Source organism: Phalacrocorax aristotelis, chromosome 17 (genome assembly GCF_949628215.1).
Source record: "Phalacrocorax aristotelis chromosome 17, bGulAri2.1, whole genome shotgun sequence".
In the NCBI taxonomy this organism is placed as follows: Eukaryota; Metazoa; Chordata; class Aves; order Suliformes; family Phalacrocoracidae; genus Phalacrocorax; species Phalacrocorax aristotelis.
The window spans coordinates 10,025,198-10,047,529 of record NC_134292.1 but is presented as its reverse complement, the minus strand read 5'-3'; the positions used below and the strand labels follow the sequence as shown (position 1 = coordinate 10,047,529).

The 22,332-nt window shown below is 49.4% G+C and overlaps 1 protein-coding gene across 2 annotated transcripts in view; it reads left to right on the top strand.

The window, feature by feature from the left end:
- The window catches only part of GPSM1 (G protein signaling modulator 1), an 83,848-nt gene that overhangs the window by 30,797 nt on the left and 30,719 nt on the right, over positions 1-22,332 (top strand). The window contains exons 6-10 of one of the 2 annotated variants that reach the window (XM_075112344.1): positions 411-526; positions 806-961; positions 2,721-2,829; positions 5,856-5,982; positions 20,560-20,630. In XM_075112344.1, the coding sequence (XP_074968445.1) occupies positions 411-526; positions 806-961; positions 2,721-2,829; positions 5,856-5,982; positions 20,560-20,630 (579 nt within the window). Of the gene's footprint in view, positions 1-410; positions 527-805; positions 962-2,180; positions 2,203-2,720; positions 2,830-5,855; positions 5,983-20,559; positions 20,631-22,332 lie in introns of those variants that run through there. The other variant, XM_075112345.1, reaches the window with a different exon arrangement.

Sequence of the window (22,332 nt, the reverse complement as noted above, 5' to 3'; positions counted from 1 at the left end):
CACATGTGCATGTTCATTCTGCGCCACAGCACCACGCAAAGCGACCGCCTTGTTCCTCCACATTAGTCTGCTGATCAACCCTTCACGGCCTGACCTGTGGCTCTCCGTTTGCCTCTTTATTCGGCTGAAGAAGTACGTGCAGAACTCCTCTTGCACTTTAGCTAGAGAGATGTGTGCTGACTGGGCTGGAGTAGGAATTTGAGGAGGGTGCGATATTACTCCCATTTTTCCAAAGGCTCTTCCCAATCCTGAATTGCAAAGGAGGGCGGGATGCAGCAGGAAATTTTGCCCCAACTGGCACGTGCACCACTACCTTGCTTGGGGGGGAGCTTTGCAAACCAAGAAGTTAATCTCCCAGAAAAGAACCCTGGCAATGGCCAGCCTGTACTCACTAATCTGTGTCACTGCAGCGCCTTGCTATTGCTAAGGAGTTTGGGGACAAGGCAGCCGAGCGGAGAGCGTACAGCAACCTGGGCAACGCGCACATCTTCCTTGGGAGGTTTGACGTCTCTGCCGAGTACTACAAGTAAGTGCCAGGGGCCAAGGCAGACTCGGGGCATATGTTCCCTGGAAATCTTCACCTATTGCAGTGTATTCATAGGCTCAGGGGGATGGGACAAGGGACCTGGAGGCCAGTTGCATGTGTGGTGCTCAGCAGGGGCGAGTAATACAGCCACCTGACAGCCTGCAGTGTGTTACAGGCATCAACTTTAATGCGGTGCGTGCCAAAGCAGTGACTTCCCTGTCGCCTTGCAGAGGTGCCCTGCAGTGACCAGGTCTCTTCATTTCCACCTGTTCCATGCAGGAAAACACTCCAGCTTGCCAGACAACTCAAAGACCAAGCAGTAGAAGCCCAGGCTTGCTACAGTCTTGGAAACACGTACACGTTGCTTCAAGACTACGAAAGAGCAATCGAGTACCATCTAAAACATCTGGTGATAGCACAGGAGCTGGGAGACAGGTAAGGGACTGACTCAGGAGATGGCGTTTGTGCTCTGATGGGCTCAGAGCACTGGCCTTTCCCTATTTACTTACTGTTCTCTACCTCTGGGGCTAAAGAGCAGTGACAGGTATTCTTGAAAGTCTTCAGAAATCTCTCGGAATCCAGGCTTTAGTCCAGTCATCTGCCAAAAATTGTAACATGGTTAACACCTTTATCATATCATTCAAACCCGGAGATTATGCCCTTAAAGGTCTGTCTGTGTGGGCTGAGTGACATTGCTAATAAGAGGTACTTCAAGAAAATGCCATTGTATTCAGTGCTTTGCCATGAGGCTACTGCTGTTTTATCCCAGAACGGCCCCTCTAATGCTCCTTCAAATTCACAAAAATTGTATCTTCCTTAGAAACTGTGTGGTTAGGGCACACATCCATGCATGTCACTTTGTCCTGTTGCTCTGAGATGATGCTGGAAACTCCCACGTAGAAACAAATGATGTTACTTAGAGCAGGTGAAGATGATATATTTTGCTTCTTGGCCTTGTTCATTCTTCTTTAGGAGGCTTGGCCTCTTTTGTTTTGTGGGTTTTTTTGTTTCTTTTTTTTAAATATATATATTTTTTTTAAGAGAGGTTGGTTCCTTTCTCCTGAATATTGCCTCTGTGATCCTGGAGCCTTCTTGCAGCTTAAGTGACTTTGCAGCCACCTTGTTCAGTGTTACTGCTGATGGCTCTTGGGAAGCTGGGTGTCCTCCACTAGATGGAGCAGAGACATTACAATGGGAGATCCGTGGCGCTATCCAGGCAGTATCTGCTCAGAGAAGGTATAATCCCACCCAAGGGTGAATCATGCTGTGGGGGTGCAGGCCTGTGGGCTCCTGCATTTCTGGGAACACACCCTATGAGCAGAAGGCATTGAATATGGTGACAAGAAAAATGTTTAAATGCTGATCAACCCGCCCAAACCTCTGAAAAGGGAGTTGCAGTCACGCTGAACCTCCCCCTGCGCCCCCATGTGCTTTTTTTATCCCATCACCCCCCACATCTGCTCGTCTGCAGAGCTGAGCAGGCTCTGATAAGCAGTAGGTCTCTGCCTGCTTGCGTAAAAAGGTGCTGAAACCTGCTCCAGAGACACCTCTGTGTCTGGCGCAGGCTGGCAGCACTCGGGGGCTGGGGGCGAGGGCTGCCCAGGGCAGGTTTCACATTTGCCTGTTTTCTCTGGCTTCTGGAAACAAGCAGCACCCTGGAGGTCTTGTGGAAATAGGTCAATATTTGCTTGGCCGTTGCATGCAGTTTCAGCTTGTGCATGCGTCCTGGGCGACACGGTGCTGGTATTTAGCAGGAGGATGTTGCATGCCTGCAATATTTCCTCCTTGTGATGTTCTTGTTAATTTAGCTCTGGGCTGTTGTTGAACAAAAGGGCTGGATGTTACATGCCCTCTTGATGCATTGTGCACCTCTGGAGAGGAAGCCTTGCTGTGCGAGGTCCAAGCTGGAGAGGGGCTCTGGCTTCTGCTCTCAGGCTGGTGCCCACAAACAAGCAAAGCCCCACCATTCTGGGCCCTCGTTACTCTGCTCATCCCCTGATCTTACTGGCCCTCAGCATGGGAAGAGTTTAAGGCGTACAGTGCATTTAATTTTCCTTTGTAGGACCTTTCTGTAGGTGAAAGCACAGCTCGGAGGACTGGCTCTCGGTGCTCTCAAAAAGGAGGCCCTGAAAGGGCTGCTGTGCTGCTGGGTTTTGCCCGGCATTTCTGTGGTTGACAGTTTCCTGTTTTGCAGGGTGGGAGAAGGAAGAGCCTGCTGGAGTCTCGGAAATGCCTATGTCTCCCTGGGGAGCCATGAACAAGCTTTGCACTTTGCGAGGAAACATCTTGAAATCTCCCAAGAGGTAAGAGAAGCTGGTTCAGAACAGAGGGAATCCGTCCTCCCTGTTGAGAGACTTTATTTTACACCAATCAGTTATATTAATGCAGTTCTTCTCTTGCTACGACTGCTCCAGAAAGCCCTTGTATGTGTGCTCTTTCAATGGTGTCTTTAGGAACTGCAGAGTTTGGCTGGAAAATATTCTTTTTATGGGAGGCTCCTAGCCTTCCCTTTAATTACAGCTAACACTTTTGCTGTGCCTTGCTCTTAACCGATACTCCTTCGTGAGAAAGGACCTGGGGACTAGTTGTCGGTCTGCTGGACAAGGTGGTGTGCACCCAGCTGGTGTGAAGGGTCTCGGATACCTCTTGGTGTCCAAGTCTGTTAGTAAGACACCCCTTTCCTGAGCACAAGGCTGTGAGATCCTGACTGAGATGGCCCTTGTGATTCTAGCTGTGGTCTGACCTGTTTTGCCGGCAAGTTAAGTACCTGGAGAAGACAAGGCCAGCTGGCCAGTGGCTGGGCGCTCCAAACCGGCTGTATTTTGCACTGCAACGGAGCGTACGTGTGATGAGTTATTTCCTCTCAGTGGAGCTGGCGGGGGTGGTCCCGGCTGTGAGGTGGTAAACTCTAGCATTGTCCTAATAAATCGATTGCTGATGCTGTACGAGCACAGCCTGCAGCTAGCCCTGTACCGCTGCCGCAGCGTCTGGGGTTTCATGTGTGCAGCTACTCTGGTTTTCACAGATGTGCTCGCCCAGCTAGCTGCAGCTTCCCTGGTGCAAGAACATATGGTGTATTTTGGTGGCTCAGAAGTACAGAAAGCAAGAATTCCATTGTTTGCTCTTTCCAGTGTGTTACGAGGAAATCAGCCGTGGCCTTTTTAGTCTTCCCCAGATGAAGAAATTGCCCTATTGAAGCACTAATTGAAATCACCATATGTAAGTGCTTTGTGTGTCCTCCTGCCTGTCTGTTAGGTTGGCTAAATCTTGGGGTAGGGCTGACATATCAGCCTAATTATGTATTTAATGATACTTATCAGACATGCAGAAGGAATACTGTTCTTTGGCCTTGTGTATTTTAGGACAAATTAACTTTTCCAGCTTTAGCCTGCTAGGACTGTTGCAGCGCGGGGCTGATTACCCGGAACCAGATGGCGGCTCGGCAATGTGCGGTGCAGATGAGGGGTGCTGGGAGGGCAGGAGCAGTAGTGGGCCTGGTGACTTCTGGGGTTGGGGGTTCATAGCGGTGTTATCATTCTGGGGTGATGGCTGTGATTACAGGGCATGTCAGGAGTAGGTTACTCATGGCAGGTGGCTAATAAACTCCCCCACATTGTTAATTATGGAGCAGTGCAGAGACCGTTGTTCGTGAGGAGAGCCTGCATTAGATTCTAGCAGCTAGTGATTCTGTTAAAAAGCTGATGTTTTATTTTAGCCTTGGGAACCAAGTGAGCCACTTGTACTGTTGTGGCAAGGACCAGCATTTTGGCCAGGAAAAAAACTAGTGAAGTTAAACCTTTGCACACTCATGTATTTACCTCACTTCCCATCACCCTCTCTCCCCACCTTCTACCCCGACATAAATCTGGCGGTGACACTTGAATCCAAATGAAATCTGCTCAGGGTAAGCACATTGGAGGCTGCTGCAGGGTGATCAGAGGTTACTGAAAAATTTCTTCTGAAACAGCTGGAGTGAAGGTTTTGTACCTAAAAACCTTGGAAGCTGTCCCAGCTCTCGGACATGGCTCCGGAGTACTGTTCCCATCCCTGCCTGTGGCAGGGGGCTCCTGGGAAACTGCGACATCCGAGCTGAGGGCAGAAAGCAGGGCTCTGCCATGGTGTGTGTGGTAGGTGCTGGCTAGGACCGTTGTCCTGCCAATGTGTTCCTCTAATGTTACAAGGGCCTTGGAGAGGATCTGGAATGAGCGGAAGTCAGGGAAGCATTGAACAGAGCATCAAGGACTGTGAGACCTAACCAGGACGTAGTAATCTCTCTGAAGATGATGTCAACAGCCAGTCTCTTGTAATTGGCGGGGGATTTATGCCTGATGATAAGCCGTTTGATCTGCCTCCCTTTACTAGTGCCTGGGGCTTTGTCATAAATAATGTGGGGATTTATGATTTTGTTCTAAGATGGCTCACACTGCAGCCTATCTCGAAGGACCACAAAAGAGCTGTCGCAAGGCATTTAATAGGGGGCCAGGCCTCTCCAAGGGAACAGCCAAGGTCTTCCTCTGATCAGAAGCTGCTGTTCCTCTAAAGATTAGAGGCTGTTTCTGAGTGACCTCTCTGGTCATTGGTGATATGCAGCACAGTAATTTTCTTGTTTGGCTAAACTTTGAGGAGCGCCCAGCAGCCTGTCTTACAACTCCCTATTTTAAGTAGCAGGAGCCACCGGAAAGATCTCTTCCTCAACATGTAACATCATCTTCCTCGGCCTCAGGCCCGTGGGAGATGTGAATTTGGAAAAATTTGGGCTCCAAAAGGTTTTGGAGTCTTGTGTGGGTAGGTCACTGGGAACAGCTCAAAGCTGCATGGACCTGAGCCAGGAGAGAAGGGCTTTCAGAGCATCCAAGCCCTGAGTGTGATACTGCCCACGTGGCTGATAGTAGCGTGGCAGTCTGGTGCTCAGTAACTATGGGAAATACTTGAGGAAGGGGGCTGAGAGGTTCAGGGCTCTCTGCCAAGCCATATGAGGCTACAGGACAAACCAGATGTGCACATTTACCTCTGTCCCAGTTCTGTAGCAGTGGATGAGCTGTTACTCCTCAGTTCCTGTACCAAACTCCACAGAAATGCGTTTTGGGGTGCAGCCAGTACATGGCACAGCATGCACGGACCCTCTCCCAGATTACCACTGAGGAACACTTTTGGAGAGTTGCTTTGGTGCTGAAAGCTGAGCCGTATGGTCTCTTGGGGAGTCTCGAAGCTCTCTTCTGGCTGGCTGTGTGTTTGCTGTGATATGGGACTGGCAAACCCTTTGCTAGGGGCTGATTGCTTAGAGCATGTTGCCTTTTAACCAGCTGCCCTGTTGCTTTTCACCCTGTAGATCGGGGACTGGAACGGTGAGCTGACAGCACAGGTGAATATGGCCCAGCTCAAGTCGGCCCTTGGCTTGGGCCCCGGGGATGAGGATGTGGGTGCAGCTCATCACTATTCTGGCTATGAAGCACAAGGTGAGTTTCTGGGCTTTTTCTAGTATTGAAAGGTCTCGCAAAATATGTGGTGTGGTGTGCGGGGAGGGGAGGTGTTTGCAAGCAGGCAACGCAGGAGGAAATATGAATGCCCAAGCAAGATGAAGCTATTGAGTGCTTTTACCAGAATGGAGACTGCGGTATGTTTGCTCTGTGCTTTCCATAAGCTGCAAGGGCAGGGGAGGATCTGCCCAAAAAGGGCACAGAATGAGTTAATGGAATTAATCTGCATTGGGAATTAAATTCTACTTGCCAAGCAGCAAATCAGCTTTTGTCTCTTTTAAAGCTCTGCAGGGCCCTTTTAACTGATTTGACTGATAAAGCAAGCTTTCAGAAGGTGACTGGCAGGGTTTTTTGGCTGCTCTCATTCTGATTAGCACCCAAGGAACAGCACAGGCTGAATGCAGGTTGTGAGTATCAGCATGCTGGGTGCTGTCTCACCCCTGGAACACCTGCAGTGGCGCCCAGCTTGGAAACAAAGATGTGGCAAGACTTGGTCACAGCAGACAAAATGGCTTTACTCACCGCGCTGGGCCCTGGGTCATTCTGCATCCCCTCCCCAGGGAGCTGGAGAGGAACACAGCTGAGTCCTCGCCATGGCGTGCTGTCAGCCTGCCAGCCTGACGTGTGCCCAGCTCGGGGACAGTCTGCCTGTCCTGGAACTCTCCACCGCAGACATTTGTGGGTGCCTGGCATGGGGCACTTCCAGCTGGTTGCTCTGTCGCTGTGGACAGACTTATTAATTCACACAGACGAAACTGCATCCCGGGAGGTGCTGGCTGATTAAATATGACCTTGTTAGCGCAAACATGTTTTGTCAGGTGGTGTGTTCTCTTTCCTGTTGGTAGAACTGGTGTAGAGAAGGTGATGCTCGGGTTGAGGCACAGTGTTCTGGGGTGGAGAAAGGCTGGCTGTGCATGTTCGCTCTCTGTATTGATCTTGAAGGTGTAGCCTGCTATGTCCATGCTAAATCTTTTCCCAAGAAGTGGAGCTGTGCCAGCATGCCCTGCCATGCTCCATCAGGAGCAGCACTGGAGCTGAGCTGTTTCCTCAAAGGCCATGTGGGCCCCAACAACTGCACCAGCTTCCCTTTGCACGTCAGGTCCATCTTTATAACTGCTGGGAAACGTATTAGCTAGGGCCTTCTGTTCATTCCTGGCACCTCATTAGGGGCATCCTTTTGGCAAATTATTTTGCTCTGAAAGGGGAACAGGAAATTAGCCTTTATAACTGCTGCTCCTGAGACAGAGTGAAGTGGGGAGAAAATGAGCCCGGGGAGTGCCAGGTCCCTTGGGCTGGGGAATGGAGGGGTGCAGGAGGAGGGCAGCCCCAAGGACTGCATGGGCATGAGAACACTGCATGCTGAGACACACATGAGAAAAAAACTCCGTCCCTGTGCGGGTGCCAGAGCAGGGGCACAGGCTGCCCAGAGGGGCTGTGGGGTCCCTTCCCTGGAGACATTCACACCCCGCCTGGACACAGCCCTGTGCCCCTGCTCTGGGGGTGCCTGCTCACGCAGGGGTGGGACGGGGTGAGCTCCAGAGGGCCCTGCCAACCCCCGCCATTCTGTGATTCGACTGGATATGTGAGCATGTTGTGTGGACGAGCTGTGGTGGAAGGGGTCAGGCCAGATTTATCTGGAAGAGGGGCTCTGCAGCTCTGACTCTATTGCATAACCAGGAGCAAGCAGCCTTTTCTGAGCTGGAAATAATTAAAAAAATAAAGCTAGAGGGTCTTTGCTCTCATAACATACTCCATTGAATCTGAGCTGGAATGCAACTAACTGTGGACTGATCTGGTGTCCCAGTGCAGGCAGGACAGTGACTTGGGCATCAGGGAGGGTCTTGGTCCGAGCAGATCCCTTGGAAAGAGCTGAGCCTAGTATGTGGCAGTGTCCCCACAGGGGTGGTGACACAGCCCCACCAACTGCATCGCACAGCGTGAGACCTGGAGAGCACATGGTGCTGAAGGGTTGGGAATTTTGCTTAAGGCACACGGCAAGCCTGGTCAGTCACTGGGCTTAACTCTGAAGGTGAGGCAGCATGTGGCCCGCGGGCTGCTCGCTGCCCTCCTGTGATCCAGATGTGCCTATGCGGTGTTAACATCTGGAGGCAGTAGTGATTTTTCTCCCCTCTGACAGACCGGCATGGCTCTGGCTCTATGTGTGATTGCTGGAGGGTGGGAAGAGGGGCTGAGCAGCAGTAGCCAGGGGCAGTGTTCACTGGAGGTTGCAGTGACCTTGTTAATCTGTGGTGCCATTGCTTACGTTCCCAAGGCTGGGGCTGTTGTCAACAGAAGGACAAAATGTTCTCTGGAGGAAAAACAGCAAATGACTGGGGCTTGTAGTGTGAGGATGGAAAGACCACAGTGTGCAGAGCAGGGCTTCCCCAGTCAGTGGGATGTGGGGGGATGCTGCCCCTCGCTGGGTTCTGAGAACATGCTGGGGGAGGTGAAAATCAGCTACCCCTGTGTTTTGTGGGCTGGGGCTTCGCACAAGCATCTCGCAGGAGGACGGGAGCGTAAGTGCTGCGGTGCTCAGCCACATGCAGGCTTTGACAGGTGAGAAAGGGGCTGTCCCTGCCACATGGAGGTTTGGAAGGAGGACGGGTCTGCAGGGCAGCCTGTGGAGAGGAGCCTGGCTCCCTTGATTTCTCCTTAACTTCTATTCTGGCTTCAGCTCTCTTACTCTGAACTTCAGTGGAGGATAAGAGAGGCCACCAACACGTCTCTGAGCCCTTGAGAAAAGGGGAGATGTATTTAATGACTGCCAGGAACTTTGGTACCCTCCTGTGCACCTATTAAATGATTAGGAAAGCATAATTATTTATATTATTAATAGCAGCAATTTTTTGCAGCAAGAGGAACATCTGTTTCTGTAATAGGAAGCAGGTGAGACTTGAGATTCAAGTTGACTTCTGAACCAGCCATGCCTTCTGATGTCAACAAATCTTGTGGTGAGGAGAGCTTTCAAATCTTTTTCCCTTCAGATTATTTTCCCTGCTTAAGGTTATAAAATGTCTGCATATTCATATGTCTGAATTCACTAAAGTATTCACTAGTGAAATTCAGTAGTATTTTTAGGATGCTAAAATCATCTGGTAAGGCAGGCATATTGTAAAACTCATTATTCTACCTGTTGATGAAATTAAACTTTCATGGCAAACTTGAGTTCCAGGAAAACCTGTACCGTTGGCTGAGAAACGCTGAACCAGACCATTGGGTTATGACGTCCTTCACAGGTTACTTGTGCTTCTAGGTCTTGGGCATTGCCTTCTGCCGGGGCCTGGGGGAGGAAGGAGTGTCTGATGTTTTTCTCTGGTGTTTTGGCTCCTCTTGCTGAGCTCTTTGTTATTTTAATTAATATTCTGAGAGCAATTGGACATCAGAAGACAAAGCTGGAGGCCAGGGAAGTGGGGCAGTGCTGCAAAAGTCTTGTGAAAGCAACGACCTTGTCAAGAAACGCAAACACAGAGAGCTTAAAGCAACAAACCCGAAGAAGCTAGAGAGTAGCTAAAACATGAAATAAACAAACAGAGGTTGTGTCTGTTTCTCCAAACACCAAAAAATGTGGCCCTGAAAACTGGTCTTGCCCTGTTTCACACACCGCAAGTTAAGCATCGAGCACTGGTAGGCTTTTGCCCTTGGAGAGAAATAGAGGAATTTGCTGTGCCTATAAAGGAGTTGTTTTGTAGGGGTGAAGGCAACCATGAACAACAAGAAGCGCTACCTGGTGCTGGGAGATGTCCCGTGGTGCAAACAGCCAGCTCTGCGCTTGGCATTGCTGCCGGCTGCGGGGTAGGGGTGCTGGCTGCCCTTGCTGGCTGCCCTTTTCTAGATCAGTAGGTCTGGGCTGAGGTTTGAGCACCTGCTCGGTGAGGAGTTGGCTGTGCCTAACGCTCTGCAGGCAGCAGTGAATCAGGAGCATGGAGCTGAGCCCTTCCTACACTGAGCATGGTGGCAGCGCCTGCCTGGGCTGTCCCCGGGTGGGTAACTCGAGTCTCCAGTGTACGCTAAATGGAGTGCTGCCTTGCAGCATTCCCCTCTTCAATGCCTCCTTGTCAGCTCTCCCCTCTGGAGGCTGGCACCTGGGGCAGCCTGCCAGCTGGGAGGGGAGCACAGAGAAGGGGCTCACCCACCACCAAAGGGGCGAAGGTGCCGGACAGAAGGCAGAGAGCAGCCCTGGCCAAACCTCAGTGCCTCTCCAAAGTGAAAACTGGCTCTGGGCTGCTTTTCATTTGTGCTCAGCAGCATGTCAGCCTCAGCTGTTATCTTTGATGACAGTGGTAGTGTTAGGAGATACTGAACAACACCCCTCCTGGCAGCTGGGTGTAGGTGGGGAGGGATGCAGGTGTTCCAGAAGGCGTTGGCATGTAGATGCTCTCAGAGCATTGTAAGCTGGTTCCTGGCATGGTTTCTCTGCTGTTTGCAGTACACAGACACTGCTGCCCAGCCATGCTCAACAAGCTCTGAGGGCAGGAAAGGACTCGGCCGTGAGCCTGACTTCCCCTGCTCTCTGCACACCTGCTGAAAAAGGGTAGGCATGAGGCGAGTCTGCTTGTTTGGTGTTCAGGAGCCTCCGTGCTGGGTACTTCTCATCCCTGCATGAGGGGCAGCCATGCTTCAGGTTGTATTCTCAGGTGGTGAAATAGGCAGCTGAGCCTGGGTGGGCATGAAACCTTCCTGAGCAGTAATCAGCTGCGTGGCTTTGAATGAGGGTCTTTGCATCCTCAATGCAGTTTTGAGCTTGCCTTCTTCACAGGAAGCTTTGAACCCTTGGATCAATTAGACAGGGATAGAAGAAAACTGCTTTTATGTTTCCCAGCCTGTTTGTTTTTGTTTGTTTGCTTGCTTTAAATGTCTTTGAAGTATCTAAGAAGTGTTTAGGGCTGCTGAAATATGCTAGATTGACCAGCCCTCTGTTGACACAAAGCAGGAAAGAGGCAGTGCTGCTAACCCATGCCAGCCTGTCCCTTGAGCTGGGATGCTGCCCAGGGACAGGGATGTTCCTTCTCTGTGGTTGGCGAAGGACTGTGCTGGGTGACAGGAGAGATATGTGGCCCTCCGAGAGCAGTGTCCTTCTGACGGTGGGACAGCCCTGCTCACCAAGACTGCAGTTTCAGTGTGTAGGTAGCATTTGCCTTCCCCTCAGCAGACGAGTACAGGGGTCGCATCGCTAATGGCTTCAGCAGGGAGCCTGCCCTGTTCTTACCAGTCAGACTGAGTAAGCACAGCAATTGAAATTGCTTAATATTAAGTATCCTCAATTGTATCCTCAGCTATATTTGATTTTTCCCAAGAGCCGATGAGCTGCAGCTCAGCCTTTTTTCATTCTGAAAATGAAAGCCTGAGGCCATGCTGGTTAATTGTACCTGCTTATGCAGGGTTTTGATAGATGAGGTTGTTGACTGAAGCGGAGTAGCTTTCGGCCAAGTGGAAGGCAGAATGCAAGGTGGTCTGGTTGCTTTACTGTGCTCTAACAGATGCTCAGAGGAGTGCTAGCGCAAAAGTTCCCACGTGGCTCCCAGGAAGGTGTCCAGAAAGACCTGGGTCTGTGGAGGTCCTTGCTGTGATGCTTAAGGGAGCAAGGCAGGAAGGACAGGAGTGCTGCTTGCATTGGGGGGCTTCTTGGGTGAAGATTTAAGACTTCTAAAGGATTCCTTTTCATGATCTTTGTAATGAGTCTTTTCTAAATCTGAGTAACCTCTGCTGTTACAGCTGTTAAATCATTCCAGCAGCACTGATGGGGGAATGAATCTCTGAGTCATTTGGATTTCAAGCAAGTAATTTAGCACTCAGTTCAGACTGCCCCAGTACTGGCTGTATGAAGTTCTAAAATATTCTTCTCAAAGCATTAAGAAGTATTTAAGTTCTTCTTTCATCTTGTACTGTACACGAGCCTCCTTCCCAGCATCAATGTAAAGTACAGTGAGACTTCTCAGCTCACAGCAGAGGAAATGCTCCAGTACTGGAGGAGAAGATACTGTGCTAATGAACCTCAGGTGCTTGTTTTATCTTGGTGCCAGGGGAGACCGCAAGTGCTGGAAAGGAGGATGAGGCCAGTTCTTGAAGCCTGTGGCAGAGAAGGTGCAACGTGGCTTTTGGCAAAGCCATCCATTAAATCAAGGGACCTCTTGTTGTGGGGAGAGCTACCTTTCTGGAAATTGTCAGCTCCTTACACAAACTCCTGCTCCGAGCTGGGAAGCCTGAAGTTCCCTTTGGCTGCTCTTCCAGGCTCCTGCAGCTATCCCAGCTCTGGTGTGTGCTGTCTGGTTCCCAAATGCACTTTCCACAGACAGTTTCCTTTGGTAGCCAACGTGTAGGAAACGCCTAAGGTTATGATGATCATCTGTCTAACAGCACAGTATTACTATTAGGCACAAGATGCCTCTGCTTACTCTATTTTCTCGCAGCACAGAGCAAGAAAATGACCGAGAAGAAGAAAGTTCTCTTTATCAGCCAGGTAGAATTACTTTTTATCTCTTAAAGGTTTTTGGATGACCACGCTCTGCTTTGGCACTTCACCGAGCAAGGCAAGGCCAGACCCTCGGCATAACTCACCATTATCTCTTGACTGACCTCAGGAACCATACTCCTTCACTCGGCAGCAAGGCTGGCCCCTGGCCTGGCAGGGACAAGCACTCATACAACAGACCTGGCAGCTTGTAGAGGCAGAGCTCCTGAATGCAAAGTCCAGCGTGGCCAGCCATGTTCCAGTAACTGGAAAGTGCCTGGCTGCTTCAAGCTGGTGACTGATTCACAGCAGCATCCAGGAGCAAGGCAACAAGTACATTGCCCCACTTTTTAGAAGATTTTACTGTGTGTTTGATCACTGCAAAGCTCTGACATGTATGTTGCTCTTTCTCTTGCCCTCCCTGAGTCAATCTGTAGGATACAGCTGCCATAATTGGGCTTGTCTAGCTGCTGGAGATGTTGCCTGTGTTAATTACCATGTGTCACTTTCTGGCTCAAACTCGATTTCTTTTTGATCTCTGCTTGTTCAATGCGAGCTGATAATGGAAGATTGGAGGTCATGAGACTCTGCTATATACTGGCAGAGAAAACCCTGCTCTTAGAAGAAAGCCAGGTGTTCTTGCCAAGCCTCTCACGCTGTTCTTGAATTAGCCCCAAGGTTACATGCCTGCTCCACCCAGTTGCATTTATCTCCCAGAAAATCCTCCTGTCCCCAGAACTGTTAATCTGTTAAGCAGACCATTGCCTGGGGGAGGTTGTGGTTACAGGAGACTGCCTCTCACATGGCTCCAAGCTTCCCACAAGCTCCAAGGCTTGTATTTGACTACCTATTAGGTGTTGCGTGATTGGGTGCTCTGCATTCTCTGGATCCTGCAAATACACACCAAAAGGCTTCATTCTTTGACCTTAATTGCCAGCACTTTATTTGCAAATAAGCCTTATTCCAGTCTTGCTCAGTTAGAGAAAAGCTAATGTCATTGCACTTGTCGGGGGAAACTGGGATCAAAGATGTGCCCAACACCATGGCAATTAGTAATGGTTGTAAAGCTACAAGATGTAAGACCACCTTGTACTCAAAGATTGCAGCTTTCTTGAGCTACATTGGCTTTGCCCCCACTGGGGAATCTAACTTCCTTGTGCCATCTCTTTCTCCAAGGAGGACTTTTGCTCCAAGTCTTACCTCCTCCACGTGAATGCGAAGGCTGCTCTTGTGGTCCAGAGTGTCTCCTCATTCCCTCTCCCCACCTGAGAAGCCTCTGTGCTAGCTGCGCGCGCTGAATGCAGTCAGCCAAATGTCAAGGGGCTCCTGGGTGCCATGTAGATGTGTGATATTCCTGTTATTTTCAGCCAGTTGTTCAGCTGTCAGACTGGATTCTAGAGGATGCGAAACTCGGGTGACACATACGCAAAGCATCTTCTGCCAAATCAGGCAGACGAGCATCTTGATTCAAAAGTAACTTCTCTTTATTACTGTGTATTGTATATACTTTTTTTTAAGGAACAGTTTTGCCATGGAGAAAAAAACCTGCAGTATTGTTGTTCTGGAGAAGGTTTTTGTAGTGCTCAGGATCTGTCTGGAAGGCTGATATTTGCTCAGCTGTGTGCTGACTGTGTGCCAATGAATACAGCACATAGAGCAAACATGCTGGAGCCCGATCTTCCCAGCAGAAGAGGTTTCATTCCTGTCCTTTTGGCTCACAGTTCTGACAATGGAGAGCTGAGGATGGAGGGCCTTGCGTGGGACCAAAGCGTTCCTGAGCAAGTCTGACGTGATGCCACAGTGAGAACAACCTCCCCACTGCTTTCTCTGGCCCTTAGCTACGGGTTACCTATTTTCACATGTACTGTCCTTTCTGTTGTAAGCCATACCTGCGCTTGACTTTTGTCTGGTTGCATGGTCCAGATGAGCCCTCAGATACCTGATAGGGAGAAAAACGTCATTTTGCCCAGCTAGCCCTATACTCAGACACAATGGGCCAGAGCTGTTGGGATTCCCCTGGTCCTTCCCTGTCTAAAGGATGGGGGGTAGGCAGATGCTCCTTCCCATGGATCGACATGCCACAGCTTGGTGCCAGCATTTTATGGCACAGACATAAATAACTGATATTATTTGCTTTCTCTGTTTAGAAAAAAGTGTTATTCTATCCCAGTAACAACTGGGAAAACAAATGCCAGCATTTATCATGCAACTGCTGGCAATAATAGAGGTCAATTGGATTTATAGTGCCAGAACCCATTATGTGTGTGAAGACTAATTAAAGCCTTAAATGAGATGCTTGTCCTACTGGAGGCTGCTTTTTTTCCCCCCTCCCCCTTTCTTTTCTTGCCGCTGTGCTTTTTTTTTTTTTCTTTCATTTTCCTCTTTGAAGAGCTTGCTGTAATAATGGAGGACTAGCTTGACAGAGCTTTCTTGATTAGATGTCAGCAGAATATGATTTGAGATGCTCTGTGCATTTGGATTGCTGAACCATATCTCCACTGTCACCTCTGAGCTTGGGAGGGTTTACAGACCAGTCTTCCACCCCAAACAACCGGCTGGCTGGTCTAATTTAATCATATTGAACAATATTTAGAGTTGCCTGCCAAAATCAAGGTTCTGACATGCTGGAGTCCATACAAATACGGGGAGGCGCTGTCCTGGGCTGGAAGAACTCACTCAAAAGACAAGTCAGTATATCAGTTAATACAAGTACAGAGAGAAATGACCTTTTCATGAAAATACAGCAAGCGCTTATGCCAAGATTTGTCGTGTTCTTTGTGGTGCAAAGCTTGTGCTCTGTGGGGTAACTGCTGCTGCTGAGCTGTGCCCGCTCCTCAGCTGGGAGGGCTGGAGGCAAAGGGGAATGATGTTGGCCATCCAACCTTTCCCTGTTGGGCTTCTGTGGAGTCTGCTGTCAGGTCTAATTCTCCTTCCTCTGGTACAGCGACCCCAGAGGGATGCAGCATTCTGCCAGCCTGCGCATAGACCTGTCGATCTGTGGGGGGGGTGGGTTGCTTCGTCTCAAACAGGGATGGAGTAGGCAGCTCTCCAAGCTGCTGGAGAGGGGGGAGAGCCTAGGCGTTATCAAAGCACATGTCAACTTGATGAGAGCTCCTGGCAGGGCTCCCTCAGTCGCTGCTACACGTGTTCTGCTCGATCTTGTCAACTCTGAAATTTCAGGAGCGCCAGTTGGATATGGAGACTGTCCATAGAGGAACAAAACTCTGCCCACACTGTCTACCCAGCTTTGCCCTACTGCAAATATACATGGGATGATCCCATCACCATCCTACGATAAAACACTTCCTTGTGTTTTCTGTGGCTACATCTCACTTCAGCAGTACCTCGCTACAGAGAATTTTTGCTGCATGAGCGTTTCTCCTCTAATTGCACCCTGAAAACTGAGGACTTGTCTGTTGGAGGGCCTCCCTGTGGCACAGGAATGGAGTCCTTCCCTCTGCAGGCCATGCTGATCCTGCCCTTCCAGGCACTGTGGTACTGATGACAGATACTAAGGGGACAGGAGATGAAACGGGGGGGAAGATGCTGTGCTTGTGTGTACCATGTCATCTCTCTGGTTTAGCATCTCCACCAGACACACAGGGCCCAGTGTTGCTCTACACTGATCAGCTTAAAAAGCTCAAGGAGACTAGGGAACATGTGCTACCAAACTTCTGGCAGTAGAGAAGAGATTGTAGATAAAGATTCCTGTATCCGTGTCATCACAGGTAGTACAAGGATGTGCAGAGGGGCCATCATCATCTCTGCAGCGTGCGGATGTGAGACGGAGGAAAAAGATGAGTATGATATGGATACGTTGGGTTAGTGTCCCAAAGACAGAAGAATAGGGAGTATTTGTGAGATGGGGGATATGAAGGAGCTGGAGGAAGCAAAGATTCCTCATGCGTGCGAGCAAGCACATGAGCATCCCCCTCTGCTCTGTTGCAGAAAACTTCCCCCTCCTTGGAATTCATTGCTCCCTTCCAGGGATGGAGGTGACTGCTTCATTGAGTTTTGAAATACAGGAATGTGAAGACCGTTAAACTTGCCTCAGGAACCAAACTGTAAAAAAGAAGAAAACCCAAACCCCTTGGTTCATGGTGGTGTTGAGATCAGGGCGGGTGGGGTGGGGAGGAGATTTTTAAAAAAAATATTTTAAAAAGAAACAACAAGCCTGAGCACTGAAAAGAACAACATCCGAGGAGCTCCAGGAAAACAAGGCATGAATACAGCCAGTCAGTAGCATTGCTCAGCTGATGTTCACAAGAAGGTTTCAACTTGCTCTATTAGAGACCTCAGTAAACCTTAAAGACAGAGAGAGCATTTAGAAATGCCCCTGAGGTTTTCCGTTACTCTGCACTAGGCTTGGTAAACATGCCAATAAATACTGGAGAGAGAAGAAAAAACCTTCCAGAGGAACAGACCCAGGTTTTCAGCTGCTCGATCTTCTGCATCCACGGCTGCTGCTGTTGATCAGCACTGGGGAGAAAGAGGCAGAGTTGAACTTTTGCTGAGTATTAGGCAGTGCTGCGGGTATTTCTGGGAAAAATAACTCGGAGGAGGCTGAAAGTTACATTTGGAGCCATCTGAGGGAATGTCCTGGTCGGAGACAGAAAGTTAATGGGACTCCTTCCATCGTGGGGTGCCTGTGAGTATGGGAATCTCTCTGTTCTCCTGGAAGATGCGTGTGCGCAGGCTACGGAGGCTGTCTGCTGTGGAGTAAAGGGGAGAAGCTCTCGCAAGCGCGGTGGGGAATTGCTGCCTGTGTCAATCTAGTTTATGATAGCCCTGACTGATAGGTAGCATCTTAATTCTTCTGGCTGCTTGTTTTAATGGTGCTGCTCGCTCCAGTGGCAGGACAGCTCGCTGTGAGTGGGAATGGCAGACCCATGGGCTTTTGTGAGACCAGCATTCGGCCCTGGTGCTGGTTGAGTTTTCATCTGGAAGAAAATAACCGAGTTGGATGGCTCTGTAGTTGAGTTTGTAACTCTTAGTTCAACTGAATGTGAAACCCACATGGTAACAAAGGAACACCAGCATCAAAACAACGGAAAAAGACAAATTGTTCTGCGTGCTCTAATTGCTGGGGTACTCTCAGCTGACTACATATATTAAATTAACAAAGGGGAAGGCAGGCTTTCTCAGATCAGAGATTAATGGTTTCTGGCCAGCAGTTTAATGCTATTGCAAATGTACAAAAGCACCTGAGGATGGAGGTGTATAATTAACGACTCTGTGTTGGAAATGATGTGTGTTTATCTAATCAGACACACTTTGCTTCTTTCTTGCTTTCCTGGAAGTGGCCGTTAAAAGCTGCTGTGACGTGTGCTTGCTTCCAGATGCTGGCCTCACCTCTTGGGCATTGCTTTGAAACCAATGTACCGTCTGATTAAGTGTTTGTAGGTGTCTTTTATTCCAGACCCACCTCGCTGCTCCACGCATAACACTGTAGGTTATTCCGAGGGAACTGAGAGTCATGAGCAGCTATAGCAATGTCTAGATCATCATCGTGTATAACTGGGAGCCACCAGGCACAACCCGCCGATGCTTTCCCCTGAGCTCCTGCCTGACCAACGTGGCAGCCACCAAAACCCTTTGCTTGTTTGGCAGCGTGGGAGGAGACCTGGGGCCGGTGGCAGCCGCCCTGCCGCTGCACAGCCACCTCCTCTGGGGTTACTGGTGGGAGCGTGGTGGAGCGACGGGAGCTGGGTGTGGGGTCTCTTGTGTCTCCTACTGAGCTGGTGCAGGACCTCAGCTTTGTCTAAAAGCTCTGGCTCCTCCCAGCTGGAAAGTGGTATCGCTGATGCCCCCGAGGAGTGGAAGCTTGGGTGGCATTTAGCACATGGAAGGGGAGCCCTGTAAGGAGTGAACCGGTGTCTCTGGCAGGGTTGTGCCTCCCCACCCAGAGTGGTGCGGCTCTTTCCATTTTATGGTGGGAGAGGGCTTTGGCCTGTTTCTTTCAGCTGTCTCATAGCTGAGTGCACATCCAGCCTATGATAATAGATGTGTTCATCTGCCAGATAACCATATCGTTTCACTGGTATCCAACAGCATGAGCCTTTCCCACCCTGCTCACAGGAGGTGCTTAAGATACGTTAGCAAACATAAGATACCTTGGATAAGATATCTTAGTAAACAAGCAAAGACTGGAATAAAAATGGTAAAATCAGGAGTTCTGCCTGCCTTGCCGAGGGCAATGAAGTCGCTCCAAGGAATAAGGCAGCCCCGTGTCTGAACTCTCACCGGTGTCAGCAGCAATTGCTGACCTTCTGGGATCAACTCCTGTTGTTACTGAGCTGCTGCCAAGCGAGCAGCTGGCTTTGTAGTGCGGAAGGGGGTAGAGTTTGGTAGCAATGGCGACTGCGTATCATTACATGTTTTCCTTGCTCTCAGGCCTTATGGTATATTCACATTAACATCTGTTCTGCACCTATTGGCTAGTCCTTACATCAGCCCCTTCTGAACTCAAAGCCTAGTAACGAAGTCACCTTACAATGAAGCTGGTGCTAATGTGCTTTTTGGAGTATAGAGACAGAAATGTGAAAAAACATTTTGCTGGTTTGAGTCTTTATGGCTGCAAGAGGTAAATCATTTCAGGGTAGCAAAGTAGTAGTGAGGGGCAGTGAAATGAACTTTAGGTCGTTTATAACTAAAATGTGATAAACATGCATGACCGTTATTGAAGCCCCAGCTTATCTGAGCATCTCTTTGTATCTTGCGAAGTTGCACAAGGTTGAAATTCCAAAAGGACAGTGCTTTTGGAGCTGCTGTAGTTTAGATACAGCTGCAGTCACATCTGGAGCCCTGACTGAGCTGGGTGTGTGTTAGTGCGGGAATCCCTGCTCCCTGGCAGCTTCTTCCATTTAATCACCATGTTCTGCTTATAGTCAGTCTTGAATTGGTTTATTCATTTTGAGCTTTCTCTCTTGTTAAGTCTGTCCAGTGAGCAGCTCGGTGGTACCCTGGGTTCAAACAGGGTCTGGGGGGGCTGCCCTAACGAAAACAATGGTGCTGTTAAGTGGTGGTGGGAAACTGGGGAATCTTCAGGTTTGGTGAGTTTGCTGTTACAAGAACCACACAAAGCTCGGTGGTTTCCGTTCTCAGGGCTTGGCAGGGGAGAGTTTCTATTCACATGCATTCATTCCCCCTCCCTGAGGATTTCCCCTGTAGCTTAGAAGTTGTCATGGGACCCTGAGTCCAAAGCTTTCATTTCTGCCCTCTTTGGTGTTGCTGGTGTGGGATGTCACGTGGTGCTAAGCTAAGCTGAACCTTCAGGAAAAATCAGGGAAGGGGAGCAGGAGGGTGAACGGGCAGAAGTCTTCCCAGATGTGGTGAAGGCATCCCAGGGCCATTTTGTAAATCCTGGTTATGTTAGTGAGCAAGGCAATAGAAGCTGGAAGCAGGTTGGAGGGAGACACAGCGGTAAAGAGAATTTGGAAAGCAGGAGTCAGAGCTGAACCCACTCTGTTATTGCTAGAATACTACATTAAAAGGAATTTTATAAAATCTCAAATAAATGTTATGAATTCTGCTAAATTTTCTGATTTCCCTGTCAGCTTCAGGGCAAGGATTTGCTCCACTTGAGGCTGCGCCTATGACAGTTAGAAAATCTTTGCTCCTTCCCTTAGTTTTCCAGCCCTAGTGACTGAAGAAAAGCTCAAAGCTGCGTTCCAGATACATTCTTTAAGTTAAAAACATGAAGATAAAGCAACAAATCCATGCATTTATTAAACTGTATCTTTGTTATGATTTTTCTCAATGTCAGTCCTGACTCTTGTTGTTTAGAGTGGGAGTTTGTAACTCCAGGAATTCCAGAGACGTCATTTGAGATCAGGGTCGTTGTGTGACCCAGCCACTGGTTCGATAGCAAAAGCTTCACGCTGCCCGAGCTGTTGCTGACTGCTGTGACAGTGTTTTGAAAAAGACCCAAAACAATAGAGGAAAAGCCCACGTTTGAATCTCAAGGACAGCACAGCTGCAGCGTCTCATCCTTTTGACTTTGTAGTTAACAGGAGCAGAGGGTCTGCCCTGGTTTGAATTTTATCTGTGTGACATTAGTGCTGCCAGTGAGTGAGACACTCCTGATGCGAGAGTGCGTTGTTTTGCAGGAGCCCGGCCAAAGAGACTCCAAAGGAACAGCATGGACAGCTTAGACCTCCTGAAGTTCCCTTCTGAAAAGGTAAGCAAAGACGTCTGACCTCAAAGATTAAATATTAGTAGGAATATGTAACGGCTTGGTGACTGGCTTCATTTGCAGGGAAGCATGCAATTAGCAGATATCATTGGAGTCAATGGGATTAACCAAAGAGGGTTTCTAGAGAGCTCGGAGGCAAGGAACAGCTGGTCTACCTCAAAAGGCACTTAAGAACTGAAAGCTGAAAAAGCCACTTCTGTTTTTTTTAAAAATAGCCAATTATTGAGAGGATAATCATTGGCATTCTAGCCCCTTTAGTGGCTGGTGGCAAATCTTAATGCCTTATGAGCCCCTCGGAGGACTGCATTCAGCACAAGTAGGGAAGGGAGAGGTCAGAAGCAGGAGATGGTGCGTTGCAGGAGGCAGAGGGTTTTGTTCCAAGGGACTCTAAGGATTGCCTCTGCTCCGGTTCACTGCTGGAAACGTCAGATCTAAGCAGATCAGCGTTTTCTCAGTCTCCCCAGGGCAAAGGCTGTTTCTACAGTCACCTGGGAAGAATTGAGCCTTTCCACTTACAGGGATCGTCTATGTTGCTCAGAAAGTCCTGCGCTGGGTTGCTGGGTGTGCCCAGTGGCAGGCACTGGTGCTGCGATGGGGCTCAGTCATGCCCAGTCCCAGGGGAGGTGGCTAGGCAGGCAGACATGCTCTGCCTTTTTGGAATGTCCTTGGCACGAATAATATACATTCATCTAGTGCTTTCTAGGCACAGCACTCCCGAGCATCCCAGGGAGCATTTCTCCTTTACAGAAGTGTGACAGAGAGAAAAAACTTGCCCAAGCTGCAGGTGGGTGCAGACGGTCAATGGAAAACAATCTTAGGCTTGCAAAACCAAGTGGCTGAACATCCCAGTAAGCACTGGGAGGGCCAGATAAAAGCTCCTCTCTGAATTAACTCTCTTTGGGAGTTAAATGCTAAATGCACTTACATATTTTTATTAATTCTCCCAACTGCCTGCTGGCCATTTTGGCTCCTACCTCCTTTAACCAGTGTGACTCCATCCCTGGGGTGTTGACAGCAGAGACTGCGATGCCTGGAGATATTTGATTGTGCATCCTCATCGGAGCAGCGTGGTCCAGAGGTCTGGCAGGGAGAGTTTTGCTGATGTGTGACTTGCTGTTAATGCTGTTGGTTTCCTACTCTTTGCTGTAAAAGCTGAGCGTCATTCAGTAGTTCATAGAATCACAGAATGCTTTGGGTTGGAAGGGACCTTTAGAGGCCGTCCAGTCCAACCCCCTGCAGTGAGCAGGGTCATCTTCAACTACATCAGGTTGCTCAGAGCCCCGTCCAGCCTAACCTTGAATGTCTCTAGGCATGCGGCCTCCACTACTGCCCTGGCAACCTTTCAGTTCAGGCAGGGTTATGGGATTTCAGGGATTTCACGGGGAGGATGGAGTAAACAGGAGCTGTGGGTAGTCTATAACCATGGAGTCGGGCACGAGCTGTCCCATTCCCACTGCAGTCACCCTGTGGGTTGTGGACAAGTTCACCCCTCCTTGCGAGAGTGTTCTGGATGCAGTTCCTCTGCTGTGGCTCCAAGAGAGAGGTGATTACAGTCATGGGAGAGGGTTGTTTGCTTCAAGCTTGCTATGGTGAGGGTGATAAGATTGTAAAGAATAAATCAGCGGAGTGAACTGTGATCTCTCCAGCACCCTGTCATGATTGTCTCACCCTCTCTGCCCTTCACCTC